The following is a 17,558-nucleotide window of genomic DNA, read 5'->3' on the forward strand; positions in this document are numbered from 1 at the left end:
CCCTTGACATTCTCCCTTTCTTCCTCTACAGGGAACGTGAAGATGAGAGGAGACAGGAAATGAATTTCTTTGCAGGCATGCAATGACGTACACGCTGTATCAGTCATTTTTCCACTTTGTTATGTTTAATCTTCGTGACAATCCTAAGTAACAGGTACTATTTTATCCAAAGACATACTAGAAAACTGTGGGTCAGAGAAGTTATTCCACTTAGTTGAGAGGATGGCCCAAGCAATGTCCCCCAGCCGGCAAGTAGCAAAGCGGGATCTCAGACCTTAATCTTTCTCTAAAATCTACGTGTTTCCCCATCACACTCTCACTCTCTCAAAATTACCTGCAAGCAAGAATGAAATGATCAAGGCTCCTAGAAGTACATATTACCAAATTTAATTCTAATGAAGTAGTCAACATATATAATTGATTTTAATAAGCACAACCCATCCCCACCCCCAGCATATCATTTTGGCTACTTCTTCTCGGTTTTAAAGTAGTTCTGATTATTGGATGCAAGCTAAAGAAAAAAAAAATCCCCTACAGGAGTTTAACATCTTAAAATATTACAAAATTATATTTATGGTTTATAAAACCCTTTCATATCCAAGGTTATCAAGGCATATATTATAACCTTTTTGTAAGTAAGAATTTAAAACCTCATTTTCCTAGTAGCAGATTCTAGATTAGACCTGAGGCTCTCTCCACACTCCACAAGGTTTTCCTATTTGTTTTTCCAGCTTCATCTTACAAGAGACTCTCCTAAAGTGAAACCTTAGGCATGCGAATGGTGGTTCTGCCTGGGCATGAAAGATACCTTGCTGCTATCATCTGCTGAAGTATCCAGTAGAAAACAAGGAGTTGCAGATAGAAAAACTCAAGTTCAATATGGGGACTTTATAGGTATTAACAGACAGCAAAAATAAAAAGCAGGAAAAGGGAGTATATTTCTATAAAGGATGCTAATTTCACATGCAGTTCCTCTGACTATCTGTTCTTTGCAGACATTGCATGTGCTAAGTAAATGGTGCAGGCAGCATGTGGACAAGACCTCAGGTAACTAGGGCAGGGACCAAGTCAGACGGCTGCTGGTGACCCTGTTCAGTAAGTTCCTAGAAAGACACCATTGGACTGCTGGTCATTTCAAAGGAAACTTTATTAGGAAAATGATACATTTTAGGTTTTCTGGATGCAGTAGGTTCAAATTCGCCACTTCACAGAGTGGCGAATCCCACATTATGATTGGGGTGTCTGCTTTGTGGAGCACAGTCAGCTGAAATATGGGAGCAACAGAAACTCTTTTTAGTGATCACAAAAGTACACTAGAAGATGCTTTAATAGTACTTTGTATGCCTCAGGAGTCTCTTCTATTTCATCATCTCAAAAGGCTCCAAAGCAGTGGAGAAATTTTTAGGCTCACTGTGGAAATGTGAACATGGTAAAGTAAGCAAGTCTCTTGTAAGGGGATGCAAAGGCAAGGTTACAGTCCCTCAAGGTGAAACGCTGGGATCACTCCCAGAATGCTCCAGGGAGATACAAATAGAGCTTTTGCCTCATTTCCCACTCACTATTATGGGCTAAGAAGGCTCTCTGTAATAGTAATTTTGCTGATCCTTTGCCTAAGGAGTCTGGACTCCATGGTGATCAGAGAGGAAAACTTGCCCCATGAAACATTCAGTGCAACTGAACTTTTCTGAGTCTATCCCCCATTCACACTCTGAACTCCACTTAAGGAAACCTGATGAGAAGTATATCACTCTATTCCCAGCATCCAGTACAGTACCCACCACACAGGAAACCAATAATGCTGGTTTGTTGAACAGAACACTAAGTACAGATGTAACCAGAGGCCCAGATGCTTTTAATATGCTCAGTTTCCTATTCCCCAACAAAAAGCACATCTTACTTCAGGAAACCAAATCAAGAAATTATACAGGTTCAACGGAGCCTTAAATATCATCTGTTCCAATCTCCTGAGTTTACAGATGAAGAAACTGAGGTCCATAAAATGAAGAGATCCCCCTAATACCACGTCTCAAGTTCCCCAGGTTCAGAGCTAATACCAAACTGAAACACGCTTCAATTGAATTAGTTTTCATTGAGTTACATTACAATTTTAGAGCTGTGGTTTATCATTATTTTGGAGTCATCTTCCTTTTCTGACACCTTATGACTCTCTCTGGTGTTATTTTCTCCTCTAAGTAGTTAACTGTTTATAAGGAAATATCTAAGTGCCCTAAGGGGATAGTTACTTTTACAAATCTTGCTGTGAATCTTTCAAGGCAGAACGCTGTCATAATATGAAAAAACATCATTCAATTTAAGTATTCAAAAATTAGTGATTTTGCACAGCGAGTTTTTCTTTCAGCAAGATGCACTGCTGGAATTGTTTTCTTATAAACCAGAATCAGTGGTCTTAAATGCAAATAGAAAATACTTCAAGCATAAATGGAGTGGTATTATCATGTACTGAAATTTAGACCTAATACCAAAAAAATTGTGCAGGAGTAAGTTTGTCAAATTCAGTTGTTGAAAAAATATCTTTTAAAGCTTTTGTATCTTTGTTGTGGCAAAGGAGAAAAAAGGTCCTATCTGGCACAAATTATTTTAAAAGCCTTACAGTATTCCCACTGATTAGGAAATAAGTGAGTGCTACAAGCTAGGAATGTTGTAGAATTTTGCGAAGCAAATACTAGAATCGAATTTTGTCTTCTTTTCTTTTTAGCATGCCAAGACAACTGTTCAGATTTTTAAAAAAATAACATTGCTTTTTCCACACTGAAGCCAAGCTATTTGTGAAGCCAATATGATAGTTACAGTGTTTTAGATGCTCTGCACATTGATTTATTCTACAGCTTCCAGATTATTTTAAAGAAAGCACTTAGTTCCCAACCTCGGAGGCTATTTTCTATGACTTACTAACATAATCAATAATTTTTTGATAAAATCTCCAAAGAGATCATCAAGCCATCAATCTTTGAGACATTTATTTTTCAGAGGCATTCCTGGTGTGCCTCCCGGTCCTGCCCTTCTGCTCTGTTAGGATGGATCTTGCTGTGGGACTCAGAAGGGCACGCAGATTTTTCCTTCCACGGATGAATAAATGCCAGAGACCTTGAGGGCAGGGAACAGCAATCACGGAGACTACCCCTCTGGGGCAGCCTTGACTCTGCTGGGTACCTATGCTTGCTTTGGTAACCTGATAAAGCTGTTTTCTGCCATCATTAATCTGATCTGCTTAAATTGCTCAGACTTCTGAACACTAAAAAAGACATTTTAATAATATATTTCATTTTCACTCTCCCTCTTCCTATCTTTTCTATTTTGAGAGGATTCTGTTAGCCAAATCAAGAGGATATTCAAGAAATTTGCTACGTTCAGCTGTAATGCAAAGAACAAAGTCAATATAGAGTCCCCTTGACAGGAGTCCTTATGGAAGGTGACCCGTGTTCAAACTGCAAATGGAGGATCAGTCTCTGCTCAGGTGCATGCTATGCCAGAGCCCATGCCAACACAAAGGCAGAGCGTGCAATGGTTACAGAATGTGCACTTTGGCACCTGATCACCTACATTTGAATCCCATCTATGCCATTTACAGGCTTTACAACCCCAGGCAAGCTATTTACTCTCTCTGTGCCTCAGTTTATTCTTCTATAAAAGAGGAACAATAATGCCTACCAAATAGGATTTGAGTTAATAAATGGAAAATATTTATAACAGTTCATGGCACATAGTATAAAATTTTCATCTATTATTAGCATTAAATAAGGCAGATTTTAGAGAAGACAAAATCTCAGAGTCACAAGACGGATAAAATTTACAACCTACTCTACGTTTTATTTTTCAGTAGCAAAAACACACATCAAAGGTAAAGAAAAGAATATCCTTTCTTTTCTAATAGAAGAACACTGTGTTAGCCACAAAGGTCAGAGAAACATGAGTTGAGTACAGGATTTGCCAACTACTGGCTGGGTGACTTTGGGGCTAACATTGAAAGATTCATTAAATTTCAGTTTCTCTATCTTTAAAATGGGGATTATAAGAGTTGCCACTACCAGGTAAAAGGCTAACATAGTGTCTGGCATATAGTTAATATTCCATGAATATCAACTGACATAATTATTAAGGTTTTCAGAAGCAGGGACACAAAACAAAAAACAAGTAAAACTGAAATAAGGATAAAGGGTCCAGAGAGGAACCACCCCTAATACGAAAGCTACCCTTTCACAGATGACAGACTTGTGCTGGGGTCAGAGTCAATGCCACAGAGAGGTCCTGTGCATGGTGACATGGCCAAAAGCTATTGTCAGAACTCTTTAATTCATTCCAACTCCCGTGTGTACACTTTCAAACTCCGAAAACTACAGCCGCATTGGCTCCTTAGACCTAGCATTTAATTCCTGGGGAGTTCAAGAAAGATTTCTCCTTGCAGTGATGAGTCCCAGAACAGCCAGATACTGCTTAGCCCTATCTCCTAGAGCAGCCTATTCTGATACCACTTAAATTACCATTCTCATGGGACCACTTTATGCGCTGGGTCCTTGCTCCTGAAATCAGTTATAGACTGCTTGTATAATATACTTGGGAATAAAGTTTTACTCTCTGGCTTGTGCTAATGGCTGCCTGAAAAGAAGAAAAAGGGGTTGATGCAGTTTTTTTTTTTTTTTTTTTTTTTTTTACAAACCATTATAGCTAGAGAATGTATAAGATAATATACTAAGTATTCAGATCACAATAATTTGGGTCATGTCATTATTCACATTATATAATGAAATACTGAGCCAAAGCCATGGAAAGTCACTGAGAATTATAGCCAAAGGGATCATAAAGTTGTCTAGCCCAACACCCTAGTTTTACCATTGAGAAAACAGGTTGAGAGAAGTTACGTGATTTGAACAAGGTCACACAGCTTGTCTATAAAAAAGCTAAAACTAGACCTGAGATCTCCGCCGTGAATTTGACTCTGAAAGCTCTTGCCTCCTTTAGGAATGCAGGTCTCTAACCATCTGTACCTACGCATTACTCAGAAGAAACAAGACTTTGAGAAACCACTACTCTAAACATTGTCTGTATTTTATTTCTACTCACCTTTCTGATAGTACTGCCTTCCTTGGATTAGTTACTTATGTGCATCTTTAAAGTATATACTAGATCATAATCTTCTTAAGAAAAGTTCAGGGCCTCATTTCTTATAGTATTTAATAAACAGCCTTGAAATGGTAAAAATTGAATCAATTTTTGGTGAGGGAAGCTGGGCTGGGCTAGTCAGCATACACCATTAACTCCACAGGGAGAAGACGAAAATGAACGTCAGTCCAATCAGAAATTACAATCCTAAAACTAAGAGACCCCATGGAAATAGCTAGCCCACCATTTCCCAAACTGTGTTCCATGACACACTAATTCTGTAAGGTATGTGTAGGCAGGCAATTAAAATACACTTTAGGAAACACTAGCTGAACAAAGATAAAGAGATTTCTTAAAGTAGAACTTCCTGGAACCTTTAATATGCTCCAAAATAAACCTCCCTCATCTCCCATCCTGAATCATCTCTAAAAATTTACTCTACATTTTTTAAATCTCCATAGGAAACCACAGTAGATATAGGATTCCCCAGCCTTATCTGAGGGATATGCGTTTCCAGGCACCCACTGAATGCCTAAAACCAAACCCGATTGCCATCAATCAAAATATGTTTCCTTTTCTGTTTTCCGTCCACAAACTAAACGCCTTTTCCATCTCAACTAAACACTTATCACACACTGTGGCTGTAACTTTTGCAGTTTCAGGTGTGACAGCAAAACTAATACAGATTTCTTTTTCCTTCTTCACAACTTCAGGAAGACTCGTTCTTACTCTAGGCCTTAGCAATCTCGGCATTTTTTTTCTTTCCTTATTAAGTCAAGAACTTTCACCTTTTCACATAAAGGAAGCAGTGTAGTTTCTTTCCAGCATATCAAAATTGCTAGCATCACTACTCTTGAGCTTTGAGGCCATTTTTAAGTACAGTAAGGGTAACTTCAACACAAACACTGCAATACCCGGATCAGTGATCTGATAACAAAATGGCTACTAAGTGACTAAGGGGAAGAAAGCATGCACAGCATGAGCACGCTGGACAGAGGGAGGATTCCCCCCCCAGGGAGGATGTCAGAGGAACAGTGAGGGAAGAGGTGAGATTTCACTGGGTAACTCAGAATGGCACGAAATTTAAAACTTACGAATGGTTTCTTTTGGAATTTTCCATTTGATATATTGGGGCCGTGGTTGGCAGTGGATGAGACACTGGAAAGTAAAACTGTGGATAAGTGGGGACTGCTGCACTTATTGTCTATTTTTACTATTAGAAATAAAGTTCGATGGTACACAGTCAGAATTCCGTAAACACTTGTTATGTGCACAAGCATGCTATGTAAATTGGGATCCCCAAAGCACATAATATGTATAATTTCAAAAATCTATTTGATCATAAATTCCTTTCTCTCCCCCTATACCCTACACCTATACTGCAAATTCTTATAGAAAGAGTGTTCTATGAAATAAAATCAGGGAAACATTGAGTCTAAGCTAGACCCTGTGGCTCTGGCTGCCTGAAAAACTTCAGAAATGGGGTATAATCCCCATATTTGGAAGACTAGCTCGTTATTCCCCTTCCTCCTTCACCATATCATAAAGTATGAATCCTCATCTTAACTAACCTGAGAGCTATCCCTGAAGAAACTGTCCCAGTACTTGTCATATAAGCACATCCACACATTTCAACTGAAGAATGAGACAACCACTCCATAATGTGTTGCGCTAATTTTTTTTCCACATTAGAAAAAAAAGCAAATAAAAAATTTGCAAAGTTCTGTGAACTACAAGGTCCAACATGAAGAGAAGAATCTTCTTAAGGTTCAATAATCATCCATATATTTTCATATTTTTTCTTATCTAGTTTTACTTAGTCAAAGGCCAAAAGCAGTTGGCCAAGTCAAACATATCCTGAGACACAAAACCGAAAGCCAAGGTCCTATTTCACCTCTCTGTGGAAAACTCTGCTTGTCTGCTCTGAGCTTTAAATCTAAGTATGGCCTTATAACAAGAAGAACATTTTATGTATAGGGATATAATATCGCCTTTGTCATTCTGCACAAGGAAAAAAAAATCCCAAACCAAAGCCCTCAGCTGGTTCTCCCAAATAGCCAAGGAAACCATTACCAAAACCCTTTTCCATTGTAATAATACTCTAAATTCTAATGTTTTCCAGTGGTGCAAATCTTTCTGTTGTCTAAGAGTGATCTCTGAGGAAAGAAGTCAGTCAGCATGAAGCAAGAGTAATTCAAGTTGGTTCTGAGAAAAACGAAAGATTCAGCCACACAGCGGCAGTGTTATGAATACCCTCCTTTATTTTCTCCCCAGGTGCTAGAAATATTTCCAGACAACACTGGTTAATGTCAAGTATCATTTCATCGGTAAATGCTTCAAATTCAGAAGTAATTCAACCAGGGGCTACCAGAAGGAAAGATTAGCATGTTGTCCAGGCCTTTTAAAAATCACTTCTCTCTCTAGAGAAAGAAATTCATCATGGTATAGAAGGAAAAAAAATGTATGGAGAGGATATAATTTGCTCCTATGCTTAGCTGTCTGAGAAAATGTTCCAGAAAAATGCGTGATTTACTCACGGAACAACCCAGAAACACCGAAACTCAGCAGCAAAACAGTCACAGATCAAACTCAGAGCCCAATTCTTAAAAAAAAAAAAAAAAAAAAAAAACAAGAAAAGAAAGAAAACCTATTCTAGTAATAGCCTTCACTCTGGAAAAAACAGCCTGGAAGAGAAGAGGGCCTAAATCATTTCAAATGGAAGAAATAAATACTGTTAATTCCAATAGTTGGGGGGAATGCAATTCAGGAAAAAAAGTGCCAGGAGAGCCTCTGATTGCTACAGTCTGACACAATGGATTTTTACTGCTCTGCCAAGTCCCTGCCATCTGCTATGTTTCCAAAAGTTCACATCTTTTTAGCCATCCCAATTGCCATTCCCCTTTAAAAGTGAGTCTTCTTACAGGAAAACAGAATCTACAATGTAAAATCAGAAGACAGGAAACCAAAAGATGGGGGATCTTCCCTTGTTGCACCCCTTTCCTGCTGAGAAAGAGATGGTAATGCAGGGCAAGGGGAGAGCCAGGGCGTGCTGGGGAGAGGAGGCCTGGGTATATGCAGAGCTGCCGTACATCAGTGAGGTGAAGGGGTATCACGTGATCGTTTTCCAAAGACTGGAAGCTCCAAAAGAAAATGTGATAAACGGTAAGGCATCCTGAAGTTTGTGGAGGGCTTATGAGAGAATAATAATTCAGTTCCAAATCTTACCACATTTACACATGGGACCAGTTCTTGTCCTAGACAAAGCAGACACAGGCTCAAGCAGGTGGTTTTGTAAGTGCTTGTCTATTTGGCTAAACGTTCCCCCAGAATTAAAAGCAGCAACACCGAGTTCATCCACGGTAGGTAGACAATGAAAACCTGCTAAACAAATGAATGACAGGGGTGATACACACTCAACTCTCTAACACGGGATAATATGAGCTATGTCTGACTTGATGAAGATTGGGGTATAAGCAGATGAGGAGCGGGCGAGAAGGAAGGAGAAAATAATTGTGCAAGAAATAAAGAAACAATATATCATGAAATGGCTACGACTCTAAAATAGTATCTCGGGCAGCAATCTGAATGAACTCAGAAGAAGAAACAAAATAGCTTAACATATGTTAATAAAAGGATGAATACACTGCAGAGAGGTAGAAATTATAACATGGGAAGAGGTAAAGAAGATTATTTGGAAATAGGCAGGAATAAACATTCCAAGGATTTAAGAGCTTGCATGTGGGTCAAGAAATACAATCTAGAAGCTTGCTGACAATCCAGAAATCCTGTCAGTCTTGTCTCCTGACATTACCATCACTGACAACTGTGTCTTAGCAAACGAGGCAAAATGCAAATCTTGTCCCTTCAGCTCTCCCACATTCCCCATAAGGTTATTTACTATTGACTGGTGCATATAAGCCCACATTGTCTGAATTGGTACTCAGTGCTAATGAGTCCAAGGTCACCCCTTCCATCACCACATGGGACTACCCACAGAATCTTTCTTCCTAAGAACAGGTCAACATGAACGGCTCTTAACAACCCTCCTTCTCCACTAAAGAGTCCAAGGCTATGGCCAGGTGTGGTGGCTCACACCTGTAATCACAGCACTTTGGGAGGCCAAGGTAGGTGGATCATGAGGTCAGGAGTTCAAGACCAGTCTGGCCAACATAGTGAAACCCCGTCTCCACTAAAAATACAAAAAAAAAAAAAAAAAAAAAAAATTAGCCAGGTGTGGTGGTGTGCGGCTGTAATCCCAGCTCCTCGGGAGGCTGAAGCAAGAGAATTGTGTGAACCAGGGAGATGGTGGTTGCAGTGGGCCGAGATGGAGCCATTGCACTCCAGCCCAAGCAACAGTGTGAGACTCCATCTCAAAAAAAAAAAAAACAAAAAAAACAAAAAAAACAAAAACAAAACAAAACAAAAAAAAACAGTTCAAGGCTGCAGAATCTTGAGTCAGTGGGATCTTCTTCTTATATGCTCCCTTAAGAAAACGTATTTTCTTACAGGGACGGGACATTTGTAGACATTTCTCTAGACACATTTCTGTAGACACAGGTTAAAGAAATTGTCCAAGAACCTCTGTCCAGCTAGTTACTTCAGCATAAGCAACCTCAGCCTCACATACTAGGTCCAGTACAGGGTTAGTATCCCAAGGCAGCCACAGATAGATCAGCTGTGAGATCGCCCAGCCCCTCAGTTGGCCTGAATAGAATGCTGCCCCCTAGAGGTGCTGTCACAGAGAACAATACAAAGCAAGTTGATGGAGCTCACCCTAAGAGAAAACTGGTCTTCTGGATCTCTGCAAATCCTGCTGCACATCCCAAATTCTGATAACTGCATCTTAGCAAACAAGGCAAAATGCAAATCTGGCTCCTTCAGCTCTCCTATAGTCCTCATTCAGGTTATTTACTATTGACTGGTGCATATAAGCCCACATTGCCTGGATTCGTACTCGGTGCTAATGAGACCAAGTTTACTCTTTCAATCACCATATGGAACTACCCACAGAGTCTTCCTAAGAACAGGTCAACATGGATCTTTGGAAGAATTAGAACCCAGGGTGAGTACAGTATGGTCAATGAAGTGACTTCCTAGGACATATTGTATCCTTGAAATGAGGTTACCAAGGACAATCAGCTTGTTTTGTTCTTCCAATCCCCTCTTTGGGATCCTGGTATCATTTTTGGAACTGAAAGCCAGAGTGAGAAGGCAATCCAAAGCAGATGGTTCAAACAGAAAATAAATGTATAAGAACTCAGTGAGTTCAAATCGAGTTAGGGCTGTGGAGACACAGCAGATCACACTTCACAGCCAAGGAGGTGAGGGAGAGAACTAGGGACCAGGGATTGGTTGACTGTGAAAAGAGGATGGCAACCCTACAGCCTTAAGCCACTCACCAGCCTGGCATCTCCACCCTCATCCTCTCCATAGCACTCTTGCTACACCCAACCAGCCGCATTTCTGAAACCTGCACAAATCCTAGCCCTGTCAAAACACTTTAATGCCTTTTCTATGCTTTCAGAATCATAACGACCAAAACTTCCAAAGTGGCCGAAAAAGTTTTGTCAAATTTGAGCCTGGCTTCTTGTTTGGCTTATCTCAAGCTACCCTCTGCTTCCCAGCCACACTGGCCTTTTGTATTGTTCCTAGCAGAGTACTTGCCAACTCGGGAGCTTTGCACATTTCCCAAGTCCAACTGGCTTCCTCTTCCCTGATTTCCCATCATAAATACATGCACAGAGTCACTGCAGCTTCCATATTCCTCAGGACAGATTTATGTGATCTCCAAGATTAGCTATGACCCCTGTTGTGTGTTGTCAGAGCACACACGACATTTCATTTGCAATAATTATTATTCTAAATATATTTTAGTAAGACTATTTGACTAATAAGTGTTACCCCAACTTGAGTATAAACAAAATGAAGGCAGACACTTTCTCTTTGGACATCAGTTACCCACACAAAACATACATACTAGTGGGCACAAAGTAGGTGTTCAATAAATATTTGTTGTTGAATAAACTACAAATGTCTTATGAAACTCCAGGAAAACACAGGACTAGATCAGTGTTTTCCCATAGAATAAGGGGCAATTTTGACCCCCATGGGACATTTGACAATCTCTACAGACATTTTTTGTTATCACAATGAGAAGGATGGTGCCGGCATCTAGTGGGTATAAGCCAGAGATGCTACTAAATGTCCTGCCTAGGATAGCCCCCCAAACACAGAGCACACAGGCCTAATATGTCAATATTGTTGGGGTTGAAAAACTCACTTAGTGGAACTGATGCAACTATAATGGGAAAGGTAGAGCCAATGATATATAAATAGGAAAAAACAATTCCCAAGAGAAATTTTTACATAGATGAGGCACTGCATAGAGTTCTTCCACTGCCATTGAGAGGTTCCAGGGATCATGCTCTAGGCAAGGTGAGCACTGCATGTCTGAGGATAGAAAATTGGGTTCCATTCTACTGGAGCTGGGATGGCTTCCATTGCTACAATGTAAACCTGACTGGATTCTGAGGTTCCCACTCATAGCAAAGAATTAAAGATCCATTACCTCTTGATGGTAGAACCATTTGACCTGATTTCTCCAGGAAGTATTCGCATGTAGCAAGGCTATCAGTCACCCCGACAGCTAGAATCCCCGTTTGTTCCCAAGGATTAATGTTCTTAGTTTTTGGCCAACCTGACTTGTATCTCACTCTTTACAGAAGCATATATTCTGCCAACAAAATCAAGACCCCAGAAGATTAATCTTCGCAGATCAACATAGGGCCACCTCTCCAGAGGCTCACATAATTTTCTCTGCATGATTACCAAGACCACAGCCTCCCAGACCTTCAAGTGGCCTCACTTTTCTATGGCTTTGAGGGAATTATTTTACTCTGCAGCATGGTTTATGAGACAGTGGCTGTCATATCCTGCCCCACATTGTGAAACCAAGCAAAATTCCCTACTTCTACCCTAAGCTACAATAACCTAAACAGATTTTAAACACCTCTTCTTAATATCAACAGCTCCTGCAAAGGAAATAGGAACACTGCTTTGACAAGCCTTAAACTAAGGAGGCTCATTCCATGTAGGTAAGTAGACTATTTGCTTCTAGTCTACCCCTGGGTATATGTAGTTAAAAATCAAGTATACAGTTTGCCATTAATTATGTATTACAAATAAATAGTTTATACAAGCATATGTAAACTGTGAAAGGGGAAAAGCAGCAATTTTGAGCATCCACAGCAGATGTTTAGGGCAGCTGTACAGGGAAACTGACAAGAATTTAGATGAAATTTATTTTAATGTCCCATAAGAGTGAGAGAAAGTTTGTTTAACCTTTACCAAACTATTCCACCCAAGGAGTTTAGATCTGAATTTTCTTTTGGAATAGATTTCTATTGTTGTGTTTAACATGCCTTTCCTATTTCCTTGTTTAAAAAAAAAAATCTAAAAAGCTTCAGTGATTTGACCATTATAAGCAAATGTCATTCAGCCATTACAAATATAAGCCCAGAAATTTGCTTTTCAACGTCTATGTGTTGGCAGCAAATGTTATGAGTAAATGATACTAACAAAGAATTTAGCAACAGAAAATTAAGTACGACAAGTACTTCAAAGTTTTAACTTGAAGAATCCAGTAGACTATACTATCGTTTTCAAGAACTATTTTCTGACGGGCACAGTGACTCACATCTGTAATCTCAGCACTTTTGGAGGCCAAAGTGGGTAGATCACCAGCGGTCAGGAGTTCGAGACCAGCCAGGCCAACATGGTGAAACCCCATCTCTACTAAAAATTAGACAGGCATGGTGGCAGGCTCCTGTAATCCCAGCTACCTGGAAGGCTGAGGCAAGAAGATCACTTGAACACAGGAGGCAGAGGTTGCAGTGAGCCGAGATCCCACCATTGCACTCTAGCCTGGGCTACAGGAGGGAGTCTGTCTCAAATAATAATAATAATAAATAAATTTTAAAAAGAATTATTTTCCAGAACAAAAAGAAAAATTTTAGCTCTCAGCCTCATGTGGCTAACAATACCATCCTTCCATTACTTTTAAGTTTTTAGGAGAAAGAACAAACGATAAAACTGGCCACAAATTACTTAGACTAAATGTCCTGAACCAGAAATTTGGGCAACAACTACCCTCTGCCTCACACATATTTTTGCAAGATCAAATACCAGGCATTCAAGAAATATGAACTGAGTTGGGAAACAGCAGCCAACAGCTAAGACAGAACAAGCTCTTACCGAGTTACCAGATCTTCATATTGCTGCTATGTTATGTAACCTAACTTCCAGGTTTGTATTTCTAGAGCCAGGGATGTTAAGAGGCAGGAACTTCAGGGGATGATGAGAGCGGCAGCCTCACCAGGGAGGTAAAACGATGGTTCTGAGGGCTGAGTATATGTCACACAGGCTGGCACATGGCAACAATAAAATGAGGGCCCAAGCCCTGGACCAAGAGTAAGTGGTTATAATACTATCATATTTTATGGAAGTCCAAAGAACATGCTTATTTATTATCCTCTCACAGAATCTCAGATGAAAGTCATACAGCCTAGGAGTCTCCTCCTCCTACTCAGGAGTTTACTTGGATCCAACACTTCACTTCCAGACCATCAAGAAAATTATCTGATAGTTTAAGATTATTTGATTTTCTTCATCAAATACCTTGTGGTTATTTGGTTGTATAAAAAATGGCCAAAAAATTTACTTCTGTTCTAGGCCATCATAATATTGATCTCTCTACTAAGTAAACATGAAGCAGACAAATTATTTGTATAATTTTGCCCTTTACAGTTCATGTAAAGATTATATCAAATATTTATCATCTATATTATAAGACCCACATAGAATCCATAGAAGTCAGAGACCCCTCTTTTGGAGGCAGTGGAGACGCAAGGGCTCCTGGCCGCCCACATCCACTGTGGTGGGAAAGCAGTCCCTGGAACTGACCATATACTGGCAGGAGGACTCAGACCCTGAGAACAAAAACTTCTATGAGAAGAACCCAGACTCCCATGGTTATGACAAGGACCCTGTTTTGGACATCTGGAACACACGAGCTGTCTTCTTCTTTGGTGTCTCCGTGGTCTTGGCCCTTGGCAGCACCTTTGTGGCCTATCTGCCCGACTACAGGATGCAAGAGTGGGCCTGCTGTGAAGCTGGGAGGCTTGTGAAATATCAAGAGCCAAAAGCCTTCCCATCCTGGAATCCAACTGCTTCCGCCCCAGCAAGATCCAGCTGCCAGAGGATGAGAACTGACCAGTTGCTGAGTGGCGCTCAAGAAGCACCACCTTCCCCACCCCTTGCCTGCCATTCTGACCTAATTCAAGGGCTGAAAGTCTGAAAAAAGAAAGAATTCCACAGGATTCAACACATACAATCTGATGTTTTGGAAACTTTGGACTTTGTTGTGTCTGTTTGATTTGGGGATTGGCTTTGGAATAACTGTCCTACTATATCTTCTTCCTTCTCCACTAATTCCATTTTAATTTCATTTTAAATTCCTTTTTTTTTTTTTTTTTTTTTTTTTTTTTTTTTTTTTTTTGAGATGGAGTCTCGCTCTGACGCCCAGGCTGGAGTGCAGTGGCACGATCTCCGCTCACTGCAACCTCCACCTCCTAGCTTCAAGCAATTCTTCTGCCTCAACCTCACAAGTAGCTGGGACTACAGGCATGCACCACTATGCCCACCTAATTTTTGTATTTTTAGTAGAGACGGGGTTTCACCATATTGGCCATGGTGCCCACCCTCAATTTCCTTTTATAGTATATTCATAATTTTTTGTGAGACAGTGTCCCCTTGATCCCAGACTAGGTCCTCCTCAAAACCACTAACCTACGATTGCAAAAACCAATGTGCATATACTTAACACTACTGAACTGCACACTTAAAAGTGGCTAAGATGGTCAAATTAAAATTTTTTTTTGCACAATTCAAAATAAAATACAAATGTTTCTAAATAAGCCTTTTTTTTAAGGGATGGGACTTATAAGATTTTTTATATAACGTACAGAACACCTGAGCTTTACAGCAGAGCCACAATATTTTTGGAATGAGAGTGGGAGGGAGTAATTATTGACTACATAATTTCATACAATTACCTCACTTAAACCCAAAGGCATACACAATAATTATAATACATCACCTTCTGTCCATCATCTCATCCATTGCAAAACTCTCTTGCCTGTCAAGAAAGCCACTTAACCTAAATAAGAAGTCAAAGAGTGAAACTTTCAATTTCAAATCATTTGGGAATTTTGCATACATTCAGTGTCTAAGTCAGGAGGGAAAGATAGGTGGGGATTACTTTTCCTTTTTTTTTTTTTTAAACAAAAACAAGTATTTCACTTTCTCATGTAGACCAACAGAAGACAGATCTAACATATAAGATGGGAAGAAATGGACTAGAGGTGACTTCCAAAGATATTCAAAGTGAGCAGAGGACAGAGATGGTTTCATGTCTAATGCTGCTGCTGCAGCATCATCAGACATCATGGCAACATCATCAGACATTTCATGTGGTAAGCACTTCTCCTTTGTAATATATGCAGAGCTCATCAAGATCCTGGTGACACCAGTTCCTTCTGGATGAAAATTTCCACAGGTCTAATCAATGATGAACACACAGGGCAGTCCCTACAGCCTGACATTCCCTCACAGGAGCCTAATTTAATTGTGGCCAATTCTTATCTGAGTCAGCTCTTCACCCACAGAAGAGAGCAACTCTGAACAGGTTTCACACATGCTGGCCTGGGGCTGTTTCAACATCTTCCATAATTGAGGCAGCTATCTTTCTCCTCCAAGTGGTGTTTCCACATTCTACCAGGGGAAAAATAATAAGCCAGATATGAATGAATGGCATTATTTGCAAGCGGGGTGTGCCCTCTTAACTTCTGGGCAGAATCACTTCTTTATAGACAGTATTTGCTAGAATCCTATTGTAGATGATTAAAATCAAAAAGAAAGAAAGAAAAAAAAAACATAGGCAATACATCAGCCTCTTTTGTAGAAAGCATAAAATGGATCCTGATAAAAGTGGAACCTGCCAAAAGTCGTAAGGCATAATTTCATTAAATTTTAGTTTTGTTAAAATTAAAAATGTACTACTCTTACTTTTAAAGATTTACCAAATGGAATGATGTTACTCTCCCCCACTTTTTTTTTTTTTTTTTTTGCTCTGTCTCCCAGGCTGGAGTGCAGTGGTGAAACACGGTCTCAGTCTTTCACCTAGGCTGGAGTGCAGTAGTGCAATCATGGATGGCTGCAGCGTGGACCCCCACACCCCCAGGCTCAGGGGATCTTCCCACCTCCACCTCCTGAGTAGCTGGGATCACAGGTGTATGCCAGCACACCTGAATTTTCCTATTTTTAGTAGACACAGGGTTTTGCCATGTTGCCAAGGCTAATCTCAAACTCCTGGGCTCAAGCAATTGACCTGCCTCAGCCTCACAAAGTGCTGGGATTACAGGCATGAGTCACCCGCACTCCACCTCCCCCTTTAAGTCATTACACTCTTTTCTTCATGATCTCACTTTAAATGAGAGGACACGCAAAATGTAAACATTTGAATATTGTCAACTACTTTGCTTACCAATTCAATTTTCACCCTCAATTTTCTCACCAACTGTTACCTACTTAACTGAGGCAAAAATGACAAAGTTTTTCTCCCCTTTACCATTTGTTAGGGGGAAGGGAACTCAAGGGAGACCCATGATTAAAGAGATATTTTAGGTAGAATGTAAATGCTTTGTAGCTCCTGGGTATGAGATATAACTGAGGAGAACACTGACCAGCCCAATCTTTCTTAAAAAATATCTTGCTACTGCTTTCACGGAGAAAAAAGTACTTTTAAGGTAAAACATATATGAGGCAGAAGTAGAGAGAATGATAATTTGCACATAATTAGAGCTTATTAAAAAATCTTTCATAGTTTTTCTAGTTTTTGATCAAGGCTAGAATCCGGAGAATTATGTTACAGGAGTTGCATAATTATGATTATGTTACAGGAGTTGCAGCTTCAAATTCTCGACCAAGTAAGGGTATTCCGAGAGAAAACACACGTGTATAAAGAAGAGAAGATGGCAAGGTGCAGAGTGACAGCTGGATGGACACTGATGACTTACTGCACCTCCCTACTGGCCACAAGTCCCATGGCCAGCTGCTGCTTCACTTGAATCCTTGACTGTTATATGAGAGTTTTGATGATTCCAAGGTATGTCAGAGAGTTGAATTACTAATATGACTTAAAGAGAATCTGAAAAACACAGGAATCACTATTACGATAAACATTAGTAACTTTACAAAAGATCAGACCAATGGTGCTTAAGCCCAATACCACTGACATGATTCCACATGTGGAATCACAAAGCAGCTGAATGACTTCAGAAAGCTATTTGACCCCTCTTCATTCCTACCCAGTCATTTGAGTA

The 17,558-nt window shown here is 39.9% G+C and overlaps 2 protein-coding genes across 3 annotated transcripts in view; one reads left to right on the top strand and one right to left on the bottom strand.

The window, feature by feature from the left end:
* FAT3 (FAT atypical cadherin 3) overlaps positions 1-17,558 on the bottom strand; it is a 670,902-nt gene that overhangs the window by 544,573 nt on the left and 108,771 nt on the right. The window lies entirely within an intron of this gene.
* LOC108282471 (NADH dehydrogenase [ubiquinone] 1 beta subcomplex subunit 11, mitochondrial-like) lies at positions 8,133-14,478 on the top strand. Its single transcript, XM_017498440.2, has 2 exons — positions 8,133-8,280; positions 13,968-14,478. Exons 1-2 carry the CDS (start codon positions 8,133-8,135, stop codon positions 14,471-14,473), a joined length of 654 nt encoding a protein of 217 aa, XP_017353929.1. The 3' UTR covers positions 14,474-14,478.

The sequence above is a fragment of the Cebus imitator genome, unplaced genomic scaffold, assembly GCF_001604975.1.
Source record: "Cebus imitator isolate Cc_AM_T3 unplaced genomic scaffold, Cebus_imitator-1.0 Scaffold241, whole genome shotgun sequence".
Taxonomy (NCBI): Eukaryota; Metazoa; Chordata; class Mammalia; order Primates; family Cebidae; genus Cebus; species Cebus imitator.